At 53.7% G+C, this 15,188-nt stretch overlaps 1 protein-coding gene across 1 annotated transcript in view; it reads left to right on the top strand.

The window, feature by feature from the left end:
• Positions 1 to 15,188, top strand: part of HMCN2 (hemicentin 2) — a 111,516-nt gene that overhangs the window by 57,760 nt on the left and 38,568 nt on the right. Inside the window, exons 38-52 of the mRNA XM_067542193.1 lie at positions 256 to 351; positions 1,335 to 1,511; positions 2,270 to 2,424; positions 3,012 to 3,135; positions 3,533 to 3,708; positions 4,150 to 4,246; positions 5,833 to 5,952; positions 6,739 to 6,900; positions 7,450 to 7,731; positions 8,335 to 8,502; positions 10,035 to 10,148; positions 10,470 to 10,556; positions 13,319 to 13,510; positions 14,041 to 14,214; positions 14,769 to 14,882. Of these exons, the coding sequence (XP_067398294.1) occupies positions 256 to 351; positions 1,335 to 1,511; positions 2,270 to 2,424; positions 3,012 to 3,135; positions 3,533 to 3,708; positions 4,150 to 4,246; positions 5,833 to 5,952; positions 6,739 to 6,900; positions 7,450 to 7,731; positions 8,335 to 8,502; positions 10,035 to 10,148; positions 10,470 to 10,556; positions 13,319 to 13,510; positions 14,041 to 14,214; positions 14,769 to 14,882 (2,238 nt within the window). The remainder of the gene's footprint in view (positions 1 to 255; positions 352 to 1,334; positions 1,512 to 2,269; positions 2,425 to 3,011; positions 3,136 to 3,532; positions 3,709 to 4,149; positions 4,247 to 5,832; positions 5,953 to 6,738; positions 6,901 to 7,449; positions 7,732 to 8,334; positions 8,503 to 10,034; positions 10,149 to 10,469; positions 10,557 to 13,318; positions 13,511 to 14,040; positions 14,215 to 14,768; positions 14,883 to 15,188) is intronic.

Here is a 15,188-nt window from a genome sequence, read left to right as displayed (position 1 = left end):
CAAGGCCTCGCAGCTGGTCACTGGCAGAGCTGGGCATAGAACCCCGGAGTCCTGCAACTACCGGCCCTCTGCTCTAACCACTAGACGGCATTCCCTCCCCGAGCGGGTGATGGAACCCAGGAGGCCCGTTGACCAACCCCTTGCTCTGTCCAGATGTAGCTTTGTGCATAGAGTCTCACACCCACACTCCTCCCTGGCAACGCCCTGCTTGAGACCTGCGGGGAGCAGCCATGCCAACGTCTTGTTTCTTCGCAGTGCCTCCAAACATCGAACCCAGCGAGGTCAATCAGACCGTCCCGGAGAACTTCCCAGCATCCTTTGAGTGCCTGGCCTCTGGAATGCCCACTCCTAGTAAGGCAGCTCCTCTCTCTCTGGCTCTTCTTCCAGGGTTCGTCCATTTACCTGCCCTTGTTTCCCGCCCCGTCTCAGCCTCCTCTGCTTGGATCATCTAGGCAACTGGACCAGTCGCGTGGGACTCCGCCTCCCTGTTGTGGTTCTACCTCAGAGCCCACAGCAGTAACCGCCTGCTAACGGGGCTCCATTATTATTGTTGGTTTGTAGTAGGGTCCTGCCCATGTACCCCAGCTCCCCTTGGGCCCCCATGGTGCTAGGTGCTGTACAAATGTACAGTATGCGACTATCCCTGTCCCGAGAGCCTACAGTAAAAATGGGCAAGATGGATAAAGGATTATTGTGGGGAACTGAGGCACAGAGAGATCAAGGCTGGATTTTTCAAAGGAGCCAAGGGGAGTTAGGCACTCAAATCCTGTTGAATGACAATAGGTTTGAGTGTTTTGCTCCCTCAGGCGTGCCTTTGAATATCCCAGCCTAAGTGACTTCCCCAAGGTCACACAGAGGAGTCTGTGACAGAGCTGGGGACTGAACGCCCATCTGCCACGTCCCAGCGCAATGCCTCAGCCACGCGACCATCCTCCCTTCCGGTGCTCCCTGCCACGAGCTTTATGGTGCTGCAGCCGGACTGCCAAGCCCCCTCCCCCCCTCGGGTCCAATGCAAACCCCCCCCAGACAGATCAGATGGAAGACCAGGACTCAGGAATGAGAGAGTCGTCTAGAGCAGCAGAGCAGATTGGCTCGCACGGCCCCTGGGTGTCACAGACATCTTCCCGCTGGAGAGGTAGCATTTCTTCCGTCACAGGCCCTCCTCCCCGCCCCGCTTGGGGTCGTACTAGTTGCTGTCGTACTAGTAAAAGGAACAAGCAAACCAAAAAAGCCGATATAAAGGAGTTGGCAAAGGGGGTCAGCTCTGGACGAGGCAGGTCCGTGGGTTGGTGAAGGTGCCAGGGCCGCTAGCATCCTCCTCCTTTCCCTTTCAGACGTGACCTGGTACAAGGGGCCCCAGCTCCTCTCTGCCAGTCCAGGCCTCGTCCTGTTGGGCGACGGGAGGCGCCTGCAGATCGAGCGGGCTCAGCTCTTGGACGCAGGGAGCTATCGCTGCGTGGCATCCAGCGAGGCGGGCAGCAGCGAACTCCATTACAGCCTGCAGGTGACGGGTGAGTGACCCGCTGGCAGGGAAGGCACCTGTGGCCTCTGTGTCTCTGCCCATCAGCCTGAGAGACTCCCTGCTCCATGCCCGCATCCCTCCCTGGCCTTCGGTGCCATGTCCCTTTACTTACGAAACAGAATCTCCGTGGGCAGAGCTGGGGGCAGAGCGGAAACGGGCGGGTTTGTGTCCAGTGTGCTGGGCAAGTCGGAGCTAGGCCGTGCCATTAAACCCCTTGTTCATCCCAGCTAGTGACCTTAGGATGTCCCAGGGTGCCTTGCACCAGCCAACGACCTCAGGGGACACCCCTAGCTCGCACTAATGCCTGGCACAGCTGGCATGGCGGTGTCGCCACCTGACCCCAAACCCCTGTCTCCTCACCAGGTCCCATGTAGCTCCCTGCTCAGTCAAAGGCCTTTGAGCTCCTGCTGGAGACGTTGGCCTGGGGCCCTCCATGGCTCTCACTCTCCGAGGAGGTTTTCCCTCGGGAGGAAGCTGAGGGCAGCCTCTCTTGCTGTCAGCAAGGACGCAGAACGCTGCCCTCTTCCAGGCCGGAGTCTCGCCTTTCTCTCCCTTCTCTGGGGTTGGCTCCCCCAGCCCAGCACGGGCGATGGGAATTTTGTTGACCCGACGGAGAAGTCCCTGTGGGACGGGTCAGCCCAACCAACCATATAATTCTGGGTGGTTCTGCCTGCCCCACTTTGCCTTTACCCTGGCCAGCATCCTGGTGTTTGTGTGATGCTCAGCGTTTGCCTTCGTCCCTCCTAGTGCCTCCCCGGATCACCTCCGGCCCCAGCTTTGTCACTGCAGTGCCGAGCGAGCGAGTGGAGCTGGCCTGTGAGGCCACAGGGATCCCTGCCCCGACGCTGATGTGGCTGAAAGACGGCAATCCCGTTTCCAGCACGGCGCCCGGGGGACTGCAGGTGAGCGTGGGCGGCTAGTTTAGAACCACCAGACGTGACTGTCTGGGTCCTTCGCGGCTCCCAGCCCTGTGCCCAGAGGCCCCTGCCAGCCAGCGCGTCGGTCTGTTGCAATTTCCCGTGCAAGCAGTCCTGGACCAAGGGCTGCAGGGCTGCCTCCCCTTCTGCTCCCCTCTTGGCTTTTCTGTCTTCAGTGGCTGCAGACTGTGCTCCGAAGGCCCCCCTGTAGCAATGCAGGCCGGCCTGGAGGGTGCGGCGATGGGAAAGAGGGCTGACGGGGAGCAGCCTTGCACAGACCTGCCTCATGACTCCGGGCCAGTGCACGGCGGTAGGACCTGGACCCTTCCTCCCCAGGGGGCTTTTTCTGAGCCCTCCCATCCCTCCCCAGTGCGGAAACTTGGGAGCTGCTGGTGCGGGAAGTGGATGGGTCTGGAGTTCTCTCTCCATGGCCTGGGTGCTAGCTGGGGAGGGTAGGCCTAGTGCAAGCTCCCGGCTTGCCAGCTCTGCAGTTCCCCACCTCTGGGCGCTGGGGAGGTGCGTCCCTCTCTGCTCATCGGTCCCTCTCTGGTTTGTTTCTGGGGATGGCTCAGATCCTCTCCGGGGGACGCGTCCTCTCCCTGGCCAGCGCGCACCTCTCTGACTCGGGGACGTACTCCTGCGTGGCTACCAGTGCTGTGGGAGAGGATAGGTGGGATGCTGTGCTGCAGGTGCACGGTAAGTACAGCTCTCTGACGCCCCTAGCCTGAGGAATCTGTCTCCGACCCCGATTCTCCCCTCACCTCCTAGGGGTGCCCGTTTTAGCTAGAGCAGCGGCTGCTCTGCAGCTTACGAGGCTTGGCGGTGCCAATCTGGCTGTTTGCTAACGCCCTGCAAATATCCGTTATCCTCAGACCCTGTGTGTGGTGTCTGCGGGGCCAGCCGCGTCTCAGGGGCTGTCATGCGCCGGTCCTCAGCCCTGCAGAGGGGCCTTTCCGCTGTACGGACCAGTGGTGGGAGTGAAGGCTGTGACGGATCGGTGTGTTCGTTCAGTTCTGTAGCCCTGCCCCTGGGTGTTGGCTTCAGGAAGGAGCCATTTCCCTGTTGATCTCACCTCCGAGGTGTTGCCTTTCAGTGTCCCCGAGTGCTCTTGGGGAGGAGCTGAATATCTCAGTCATCGTCAACCAGTCTGTGACCCTGGAATGCCTGCTCCGTGCTGCCCCCTCTCCCGTGCGCCGCTGGCTGAAGGATGGGCACTTTCTCCCGCAGAACCCTGGAGCCCAGCTCTCTGCAGATGGGGCCGTTCTCCAGGTGACTATTCTGGCCGATGCGGAGTCAGGAGGGGATGCCGAGAGCTTGGCTCTGCAGTGAATGTCTCGGTCCCCCTGTATGCCTGGCTGTGGCTCGCTGGCTCTCCCCTGCCTGGCCTTGGCAGGGAATTCTGCTTCCCATTAGGTGCGTGACTCGGCATCACGGAGAAATGGGCCTCCCGCAGTCCTTACCCACGCTCTGTTCTCCGGTGTTGACTCAGCACCTTCCTTGGCCCTTGTGCTGTGCCCAGCGGGAATGGCTGCAGCCTTGCACCCGACCGAAGGGGGGTGTGGTCAGGAGCAGTCTGGCCAATGGGCCCGGGCAGTGAGTGGACTTCGGCTCTGCTGCCGGGCTGGCATGCGTTTCTGGTGAGGCTGCTGGACTGGTGGCGCTCTGCTTGCCCTTCTCCCGATCCCACCCCGCCTCTGTTTGCTTTGACAGATGGAGCGCGCTCAGGTGCGAGATGCGGGCAGATACACCTGCGAGGTGTTGAGCCGCGTGGGCCGGTCAGAGAAGCACTACAACCTCAACGTCTGGGGTAAGAGATCTGCACCCCACCGGTCAAGTGTTGGCCAAGCATGGGAAGGGGGCAAAGATCCCCTGTAGGAGCATGAATATTCCCTGGCCCCATGTCCTAAAGGCAGTCTCCATATTAACCACACAGCGTAATCCAGCCACCTTGTACACAGGCCGTGAAAATAGCCATGACTGGGGCAGATTTGAAGGGCCTGTGAGTGTCTGCAGCTCTCGTTATCTTACATAGGAGCCGGGGGTGCTCAGCGCCTCTGAAATTCAGGCCCCACGTCTGCAGAGTTGTGACTCAGAACTTGCTGAGAAGGAGAAATACCTTTGTCCCTCCCCGCTCCATCTATCACAGCCTGGATGCTATGAGTCAGGGTGGGGTGTATACATATTCAATCCACTTTCTCAGGTTATGTCCATGCCGTGAGGGCAGTTCAGTCTGTAACACACACACCATTCCCGAAGGTAGGGGATGGTATCTCTTTTCCACCTAATGGCTAATGAAACCTAGCGTAAATGCCATTTCAGTATCCTATCAATCTGGATGGCCTCGCTCTTCAAGGAGGCTACGTTTCTTTGGGATCTGCCCTGATGATGATGATGATGATGATGATGATAAAATCCCTCTCTTACACTAAGCTTTCTGAAGTCAGAGTTAAGGTTATGCATGCAAGCGTGTTTGAAGAACTGAGCGTGAGAATTGTGGAGGGCTGTATTTTGGGAGAGTGTGCCCGTGTGTATCTTGCTAACAGATAATTTAGTTGCTTCTTTTTTTTATTTATTTTAAAAGTCTGTGATCTGTTAGTACTACCTAAAATAGATATTTCACACACTGTGTAAACACTGTGTTCAAAGACTCTTTTATTAATGTTGCATTCAAAAGTTAGGAAGTGCCAGAATCGAGGCAGGCTGTGCAAAATTTTTCCGTAGCCTCGTTCTTGAGAACAGCTAAATCATTTTGGCTGAAATTAAAAGAAAAAAAAAATCTGCTGGAGGCAAACACCAGGCATGGAAAATTTCAACCCAAATGGTTAAAGTTTGGTAAAGTTTTAAGCAACTGAAAACAGGGTCTTGTAATAGAAAAGGTCTTATAATATAATAGGAATATAACAGGAATAGGGTCTTATAAAAGGAAGTGTCAGGCTGCCCAGACTGGCTGGCCAGTCTGAATCTTATTTAACACCCTGGCTGGCCCAGTGTACTTTCTAGACTGTCATAGGTTGTCGGAGAGTTATGTGAGTGTGAATACTGCTTGTATTTAAAGTTGGAAATTATTCCTTCCACATGGCTCAAAATGCAGATCTGTGTGACTGAAGGTGGCATGTGGGATTAAAGTGTTTGGTGCTGGTTAGGTCTGTTTCCCCATCGATGGGGGAAATAGGCCCCCCCAGTAGGCAGGGGTCGTGTTTCTCATCCATCTCCTTTTGGCCAAACTCACCAACTGCAAGCCAGGTGACAGCAAACCGGGCTAAGTCCCCTGGGAATCTAGGTAGCATCACATACCACTGAGCCTGCTATTATAGCTTATTACTCTGGTGCTGGGAACTCCGCGGTCTGAGGCCCCCTGCACTCAGAGTTGTACCCTTTTTTTGTCTTGCGCAGTTCCTCCCTCGTTCTCCTCGGAAGAGCCTGCTGCCCTGTCCGTGATGGACGGACAGTCTGTCAGCCTGTCCTGCGAGTGCAGCGGGATCCCCTTCCCCACCCTCACCTGGGAGAAGGACGGTAGGGTTGTGTTCATATCTTCACCCCTCCCCAAGCAGATTTCACGGTGCAGGGCTCCTAGCTGTGTGAGTGTTAGTCCATCCAGCTAGACAGCGTGGTTCTAAGCCAGTGGGCTAGAAGGTCCCGGGCTGGGTTTCAAAGCTGAGGACACACCTGGTCTACACTAGAGAGTTTGGTCGACAAAACTGCCCTGTTTTGTTGACAAAATAAAGCCACCTTGACAAAAGGCGCAGGGCTTTTGTCGGCACAGGTGAGGCGGCAGAGTCCATGTAGACCCTGTGTCCCCTTAGAGCGGTGGAGGGGCTGTCATACTTGTCAATTTCACTGCTCTGCTACAGCAGTGAAATTGTGGGGGGGCTGGAGCCCAGCCCTGCAAACCGCTGGGCTCCGGCTGCAGGTTGCGGGCGGATGCCACCTGGCTGCGACCCCTGGCGCAGGCAGCTGCAGCCCTGCTGGTAGCCAGGGCTTGGGCGGCTGCCTCCCAGCTCCTGGCCTGTGGGCTCCCTGCAGGGAGCTGAGAGATGTCGACACATTTCTGTAGTGAAGACGTAACCTTAGGTTTGTGTGGTCTTGTTCCTGCTGCTCCTCGCGTCTAAGAGGAGAAGTCGCCCCTTTTGGAAAGGCTGCGTCTGTCTCAGAAGCAATCGCAGGTTTGTGTCCATGGAGAGAAGCAGGCACTTCAGGGTAACCGCCGTCCAAACCTCCGTAGGACAGCCTGCCCGGGAGCTAGTCCTGCGAGGAGCCTAAAGGGAGACTTGGGTGTTTTTCCCCCGCCCCACCATTCAGGCAAGCCCCTTCCCTTGGAGCGTGGGCGGCCAGCGCGTATCTCCGCGGGAGGCAGGCTGCTGTACATTGGGAAGGTGCAGACGACAGATGAGGGATCTTACACCTGTGAGTGCAGCAACGCGGCTGGCAGCAGCAGACGGGAGCACCGGCTGAAGGTGGACGGTGAGTCGCGGAGGGGCTGGGGGGGAGGGAGGGTTGAGGTTTTATACAGCAGGGAGCCGAATCTCTGAGTTGAGAACAAGAAGAAGAGCTCCTGCATCAGTCATCGATAGTGGTTTTGTGGAGCACGAGTGGCTGAATGGGGCACAGAGCTTCTCTCATCTTGACTGCCGAGCTGTAGACCTTGGGCACTCCACGTCCAGGTCACACTCCGTACGCTGGACCTGTGGTCTCTGCAATCTACACCTCCCTGCGAATGAGGAGGGCAGCTGTGATCTGCAAAACTAGGTGCAAACTAGGTGCAAGCAGCCAGTGTGGTCCCAGCTGGGCAATCTTTGGGAGCCACTGGGCCTAAATCACGGTAAGTTTTTGAATATTTAAAGACAGGGTGGTCATTGAAGCCCACCCGAGTCCTGATTGCCTTGGTACCTGGCACAGCTTGTAACTGTCCTGACTTGCTGGTCCAGACCAGTCGCTTGCTGCAGTTAATATCCCCTGTAGAAAACCCAGGAGGCTGTAACAGTGTCTGCTTTATGCTCCTCATGCCTGCAGTTCTGCCAGTGATCAAAGGCAGCGGCGAAGCCCCAGAGAAGATTTCCGTGGCCAAGGCTGCTGAGATTACACTAGAATGTGAGGCCACGGGCACCCCGCTGCCAACAGTCACGTGGCTGAAAGATGGGCAGCCTGTGGCGAATGGGGAAGCGCTGCTTCTTAAGGACCAGGGACGGAAGCTGCATATTCAGAGGGCGCAGGTCACCCACGCAGGCCGCTACACCTGCCTAGCGGCGAATGCAGTTGGACAAGTGGAGTGGAAGTTTGATCTTGCTGTGCATGGTAAGGATGCAGGCTGCAGCTCTGCTGTTTCTGGGTCTTTGGGGGGGATAGGCCTGAGAGTGGGGGGGCTCAAGAGAATTGCGATGCATTGGGAAGTTCCACCAGGCATGTGATGGAGCATGAGATGTGAGAATGAGATAATACTAGCAAGGGTGAAAAGTTCTGTGTGAGCTCTCGGCATCGTTCCTGCAATGGCCACCCCATTGGCAAGTGGCAGGGTGGTTAAATGATGGGGTGAGCAATGAGGAGCCAAAGTCATCTGCTTCCCCTGGACTGCATGGACCAAGATTTCAAACAGTCGAGTTACTCAGGGGCGTCTGGGTCACCTGGCTGGCTGTGTGTGCACCTGTAGCCCCTGTAAAATCACATTTGGATGTGCAGATAGATTGGCTCCTAGCTTCGCAGTGAGCTGCTTTGCAGCACAGATCTGCGTCCTGAAGGCACAATGGATGCATGCATGTTTTCTGGGCATCCTCCTCGTGCCTTTCTTTGAATTTGGATCCACAGTTAAAAGGCAGGGATTTCCCAGGGCCCCCATTGGCTTATTTTCTGCTTCCGTGGAGACTACTTGGTAAATGAAAGATTATCCCTTTGTCTCTCTAGTTCCCCCTGAGGTCGTTAGGGGAGCAGGGTCAGTGACCAACCTCACTGTCTCTTTGCATGATGCCCTAACTCTGATCTGCGAGGTCTCTGGCATCCCGCCCCCAGCGGTCAGCTGGTCTCGGGAGAACTCTCCCATCATCACCGGGGAGCATACACGCCTGCTGTCAGGTGAGGCATTAATGAGTGACCATTGCTGGGAGGTTTATTCTATCTGGCTAGCAATCTTGGAACTCAGGGTTTGGTTATGGGGAAATTGACCAGAAGAGCTAAGGTGGAATAAGCTATTCTGCAATGACTGTTCTGGGACAGCTCCTGGAGTGACACAGGGAGCTACCCTGGAATAGTTACTGCAGAATAGCTTCTTCCACCGTAGAGATTTTGGTCCATTTCTCTGCCTAGACAAGGCCTTTGATCATCACACTTCAGGGTAGGGAGCCTGTAGGTCACCACCAGGCCGAGGGCTCTTGACTCACTCAGCTAGTGTCTCTGAGAGTCACTTGAGGCTGGGCAGGAGTCAATTGAAAATATCTTTTAATAAATAAAATCAAATATGTGGTTTGTGAATGGAAGTGACAGGGGCCTCTGTGGATGCTTTTAATGCTTCCAAGCATCCTCTGACGTCTCCGCCAGACAGTTAGCTAGCTTTTCCCTGGAGAGCACTAGCGATACCAGGTTGGAGGGGAAGCGTGTGCGGGGAGGGAGGGAGGGAGGGAGGGAGATCTAACTACCATTCAACTTTCAAACTGGTGCACAGGGTGTTAACTGCCCGACTCATTCATTTTCTGCTCGTTTAACCCCCTGGGAGCTAGATTCTCCATTTTATCCAGTGCCGAGTTGCCCTCATGAGGGCTGTGTCCACGCGAGGAGGAGCGAAGGGTGCGTTCTTTAGGAGAAGACAGCTACCCTTGCAGAGACTAGCAAGTGCTTGCTTTGTTGCAGTGTGGCCGGTTGGAATACACTTGAGCTGCTCCCCTCCCCACCGCCCGTAGGGTTACCTCAGCTCGTTACAATAACTCCTGCATTGAGATTGCTTTGTCCCCGCTAGGACTCTATGCTGAGCTAGCTAACTTGTTGTAAAGGCTCCTTGTTTCCTCCTAGTGAAGACAAAGCCTAAGGAACAGCGTGTTGGCCCATTGCCCTGGGGAGGGAATTGCGACTTGGAGAGAGACAATCTCTGTCCTGCTCCCTTCTTGCTCCCAGTAGGTGATAATCTGTTACTGGTAGCAGAGCGCCGCAGCACCTGCCCTGCCATCCCAACCCAGCACACAGTGCTTAGTTACTATGGAGACTGGAGCTATATGGGTAGAGACCCTGGGACGTATTTCTAGAGTTGACCTGGCCTGTGTGATCTGAGGAGCTACTTGTGAGGAAAGGGCACATGAGAAGATGCCCGAGAACAGCCGTGTGTGGATGGACTCCCTGGGGGGGTTAGTGGACACTCCGAGTTGGCTGTACTCTGACAGTGGGCGAGGAGAGAGCACAGAGGGTGTCTGTATAGACCCCTCATGCGCTCTTGTCGAACTGAGGAGGATGCCCAGAGGCCCCGGTGCTGAATGAGAGAGAGAGAGAGCTGGGAAAGGCCAGCTCAGGGGATGTCTGAGGTTTGCTAGGACAGGGCAGAAGCCCTGGACCAGGGCGCAGTCACTGGGAATGCAATTTCCTTGTTCTTTGCCACCCTGGCTTGTCCCCTTTATTTCCAGGTGGATGGATTCTGAGGCTGGCGCGCGTGCGAGCCCAAGATGGAGGCCTCTATTCCTGCATAGCTAGCAATGCAGCTGGGGAGGCTAGGAAGGATTTCAGTGTGGAGGTCCTAGGTAAGGACGAAGCACTGGGTCGGAAACACTGTCGTTACCTGGGTTATTGCTCTGGGACCTGTCTCTGTTTCCTCTGTCCTCTTGGTTTTTAATGCTCTGCCTGCTTCAAGGTTTCAAATTGGGGATCCTCTGACTTAGGGGAGAAGCTACGTGCTACGCTCACACAAGCCCTTGGGGCGTGGCCCTTCATGTCCTACAATCCCCAAATCCTCTGCTCAAGGTGGCTGTCTGGGAAGTGGTCTCTTGTCTCCCTGCGTGTGATCAGGCTCCTGGTGAGAGAATCATTCTGTTCCGCGCCCCCCCCCTCCTTTGTCTTTCTAGTTCCTCCCAGCATTGAGAACGCGGATGAGGAAGATAGTGTGAAAGTGCCGGAGGGTCAGTCTGTCCGCTGGTCCTGCGTAGCCACAGGTGAGTGCTGCAGATCCTGACTGGGAAAAGCAAGAGGTGGTTTCAACTGTAGAGCTACGGGAGGGTAACTGAGATGTAAAGACATGGTGATAAGGTTCATGAGGCAGTGCAGCCTAGTGGATAGGACACTGGGCTGGGACACAGGAGACCTGGCTTCTATTTCTGCCACTGACTTGCTGGGTGACCTTGGGCCAGTTGCTTCCCCTCCTACCTTTTGTCTGATGACACCGTGAGCTCTTTGGGAGGGGACTGTCTCTGGTGATGTGTTTGCACAGCACCTAGTGCAGTGAGACCTCAATCTCGATTGCGGACTGCAGGTTCTACCGTAATACAGGTGAGGATAAAAAAATATCCACATGACCTCTGCGTTAGTGGGTCTGTCCCATTTACACGAGTTACTCGCAACAGAAAAGTGTGTGGCTTTGAACTGACAGCACTAAAGGGACTTCAGATAAGAATTGCTCTGCATTTTCAGGGCAGCCTCTTCATACCCTGCTCCACCTCTTCCACACCGCCCTCCCTTCCCCATGTTTCTAGAACAGTGGTTCTCAACCAGGGGTACGTGTACCCTTGGGGACACACAGAGGTCTTCCAGGGGACACACCCACTCGTCTGGATGTTTGCCTAGTTTTACAACAGGCTACATAAAAAGCACTAGCGACATCAGTACAGACTAAAATTTCATACAGACGATGACTGGTTTATATTGCTCTATATACTAGACACTGAAATGTAAGTACAACATTTATATTCCAGTTGATTTATATTATAATTATATGGTATGGAAAGCACGAAGGATTCTTTCTCCAAGAATCAGGCAGCACAGACAATGCTGCTGAAGAGGTTTATTCACGATACTGGGAAGTCTGATAAATCAGCTTCAACTTCATGGTGTTACAGTGGTCAATTATATACACTTTCTTATCAATTACATAGTATGGTTTAAATTCTTTATCTATTCACTTACAAATACAGACATTGTTCCACCCAGAAAGAACAAGGGTGATAAAAGACAGATACAGAACATACGGGCAGAGACACTGTAATTAGATTACATCAAAGGATCTCTGACTGCACTTGGGGGGGGAATGGGTGGAGAGGAAGACTCCCTACAGATAGGAGGGTACATGACAGGGGGTGTAAGGAATGTGCTGTTCTCATTGTGAGGCTGAATCATTAAGTGGACATCTGGCCTTCTGAGTTATCAAGTATTTACACTAGCCATTGTCCTTGAGGATCAGGGATGCTCATTAGCCATTTACATGAGTTTCGACTTACAACTAGTTAGCTGAAAACAATCAGAAGCCTTACAGGTACAGATGAGAAGGTCAGCCATTTTTCAGTAACCGTGTGCTGTGATGCTTGTTGTTCTTATGTCTGATTGTGTAAGCAAGTCGTTTTTAAGGAGGTGAAACTTGGGGTGCGCAAGACAAATCGGACTCCTGAAAGGGGTGCTGTAGTCTGGAAAGGTTGAGAGCCGCTGCTCTGGAAATCCCAGCTGAGTGCTGCATGGCCCGGTGCAGGGTGAATAGCCTGGTGTTCTGTGTCGGGGTTACTTGGTGCCTCTGCCTATGAGGCATCCTTTGGCTTCAGTTCAGATATGTGCTGCTGAGACATCGGAGATCAGCTGCGGAGCTGTGGCTGGATGATCCCTAGAGTTGATTCCTGGTGATCTGGAGGGTGATTTGGATTGCGGGGCAGAGCATTGACTGCAGACCTTCTTGCTGATGCTGCAGCAGAGCCGGTTTTTGTTAGCTGTCAGAGCAGGGCAAAAGGCCCAGCCTGTCCCAGATGGGGCTAGATTTCCCTTCTGATTTCTTTCCTGGAGGGTGCGTGGTAAATTACTGCCCATTCCCTGCCCTCACTGCTGCCCATTTGGGACAATTTTTATTTCTATGCATGAGGCACAGATACCGCGGTGATGGGCACAACCAGATGGAATAAATTATCATTTTGCTGCCCAGCATTTACTAGGCTCTTTTTCAGTGATTTAGCCATCCATGCACATTTGATTCCTTTTTCCCTTTAGGGAAAATAACTTGCCTGGGTGCTGGGCTCCCACGTACGGCAGAGCTGGCTGCACCGAAAGTGCTTGGATAGCGAGGATCTAACTTGATGTCAGCATGCTCCTGCTCCACTTTTCTCTTTTCCTCCAGTAACAAATGGGGGAAGATGCATGCTCAGTTACTCTTCAGGGGGCTGATCCCTCTGTTCCAGGGAAAAAGATGGACTATGGCACTTGGGTACCATTTATCAGCATCAAACTTTGATACTGGGCTAAGGCAGAGATGGGAAATCCCGCATCACCATAGTGAAACCTCTTGGCTGTACATAGGGCTGGAAGAGATCTCCTGGATCATTGAGTCCAGTCCCCTGCTATCTGCGTCATATAATCCCATTCGTAAATGTATCAAGCTCGATCTTCAAACTAGCTCAGTTGTTTGTCCCCGCTACTCCAGATGGGAGACTGTTCCAGAACCTCACTGCTCTGATGGTTAGAAACCTCCATTTAATTCCCAGCCTAAATTTATTCAGGGCCATTTACCCCCATTAGTTCTTGTGGTTCATTCAGCACTCTCTGCCAGCCGCTGAGGCTCCCTCCTTAAATCCTAGTGTGGATGGAGATCAAACGTTTCAGAAATGTGCTCCAGGTTCCAGAGCGCTGGTCTGGCTCACTTCAGCAAGGCTGAGCTGTGTACGTGACAAACTTCAGTAAAGGCTGACCTGTGCTTTTTTACCTCTTTTTCCCCTTCACCATACAGGAAATCCCAAGCCAGAGATAACTTGGTTAAAAGACGGCAGCCCTTTGCATAGCAGAGACACCCATTACATATCCCCAGATGGATCTGTCTTGCAGATCAACCAAACGACTCTTTCCAGCGCTGGCCGCTACTCCTGTGTGGCCTCCAACTCCGTGGCTGATAAAACCAAACACTATCTACTAAGTGTTCTAGGTAAGTACAGAGCTGACAGATGCTGTGGGCATTCTCAGATTTGACCAGAGTGGAATGGAATTCAAGTGTATTCAGATGTTCCTTCCTACTGAGTTCGGCGTGCAGTGAGCGCACGTGTCTTTTAGCAAGAAGTTCCCAGCACCCTGCAGGATCCCAGGGCCTTTGAGCAATTTGCTGAGCCAGGGGAATGGTCATATCCATGTTTCAGATGAAGCCACGTTAGCAATGAGTGTGTTTAACCGTGACCATTGGTACCACTTCCCTGGCCGTTGAGGTCTAGGCCTTATTTCACTTCCACCAGTGTTGGGCAGAGTAGAACCAGACCCAGAGTTCCTTTGTAAATCAGGGCTTGAGGTTCTGTTTGCACTGGGTGTTTTGGACACCGCTTGGCCAGCCGTCGGCGCCTCACGCTCTGTGGCGGATGGAGTGAAGTGGTGGAAACTCTCAGCTGTGATGGGATGTTTATGCCAGTCTCGGAAATTGGATACATTCTCTCTCTCCATTCAAAAACTGTCTCTGTTTTCCCGTAGTTCGTCCCACATTTCCTGGGGCGAGCCATGAGGGTGCCACGGACGAAGTTACCGTAGTTATCAATAACCCAGTATCCCTGACCTGTGAGGCCCTGGCCTACCCTACCCCCACCATCACCTGGCTGAAGGACGAGGTTCCTTTCCAAGTACCTACAAACGTCCAGTTGCTCCCTGGTAACGTATCAGTTTCGGAGAACTTGGTTGTGCAGAATCATCCTCGGCTTTATATAGCTGCTTCCTGACTGGTTACGTGGCCTAGGGACTGGATGATATTTGGAGCCTTTTGTGTCTGTCGTGGGTTTGAATCTGGTCCAGAGCAATAGTATGACCAGGACTTTCTGGCCTGGGGGCGGAATGAGGCTCTTAGACTGTGTTCTCACTGGATGGGGGCTGAAAACCAAAAGCCATCATCCCAGCGGGTGTCTGCGAGAGCCAGGCCCACGAGACACCAGTGATTTTATAGGCCTGGAGGCTGTGCTGCAGAAATGACCGTTGCAGCTCGGAGTTGAGGCATGTCAGCAGAGCCCTTTGAGGACGATGCTTGGCTGACACTCATGCTGTGTGTGAATAGGTAGCCACAGTTCCTGGGGAATATCAGCTCCTTTGATGCCCTGTCTTCTGTTGTAACTCAGGGGTTGTTAGTCGGGATGATTCACCTGCTTGTTTCTTAAGTGAATGACTAAGGGCTGCTGTAGGCACCATCATGGAGAGTGCTTTTCCCTGACTAGGTGGCTATGGGCTCCAGATTCTGAATGCCCGGGCAGAGGATGCTGGCAGATACACCTGCATCGTCACCAATGAGGCCGGGGAGGCTGTGAAGAGCTATGAAGTTCGGGTCTTTGGTATGGACGAAGCCCTTCTCTAAAGTACTTTGCCAAGGCACCATCTTTCCGTCATTACTGCCTCCTGGTGTTCCGACCTGCCTCCTGGCTGGTTTTTTTCCTTCTGTCACTTGCATGTTCAGTGTGCCTGAAGGATCCACAGCTTTTATCCTATTAGCATTTTGGCCCAAGAAGGAATCCTGCCCTAGATGCTCTTTGCTAAAGCTCTCTCCATGTGCTTCCCCTGCTGCTCATTGGGGTGTGTTCTACCGGAGATGGATCGGCGTTACCTATGCACTGAGACCGGGCTGTTTATGTCCAATAGCA

This window comes from Emydura macquarii, unplaced genomic scaffold (genome assembly GCF_026122565.2).
Source record: "Emydura macquarii macquarii isolate MOO-44397 ecotype Brisbane River unplaced genomic scaffold, CSIRO-AGI_Emac_v2 contig_691, whole genome shotgun sequence".
Taxonomy (NCBI): domain Eukaryota; kingdom Metazoa; phylum Chordata; order Testudines; family Chelidae; genus Emydura; species Emydura macquarii.
Note: the sequence above shows the minus strand (reverse complement) of the source record. Positions and strands in the feature narration are given on the sequence as shown.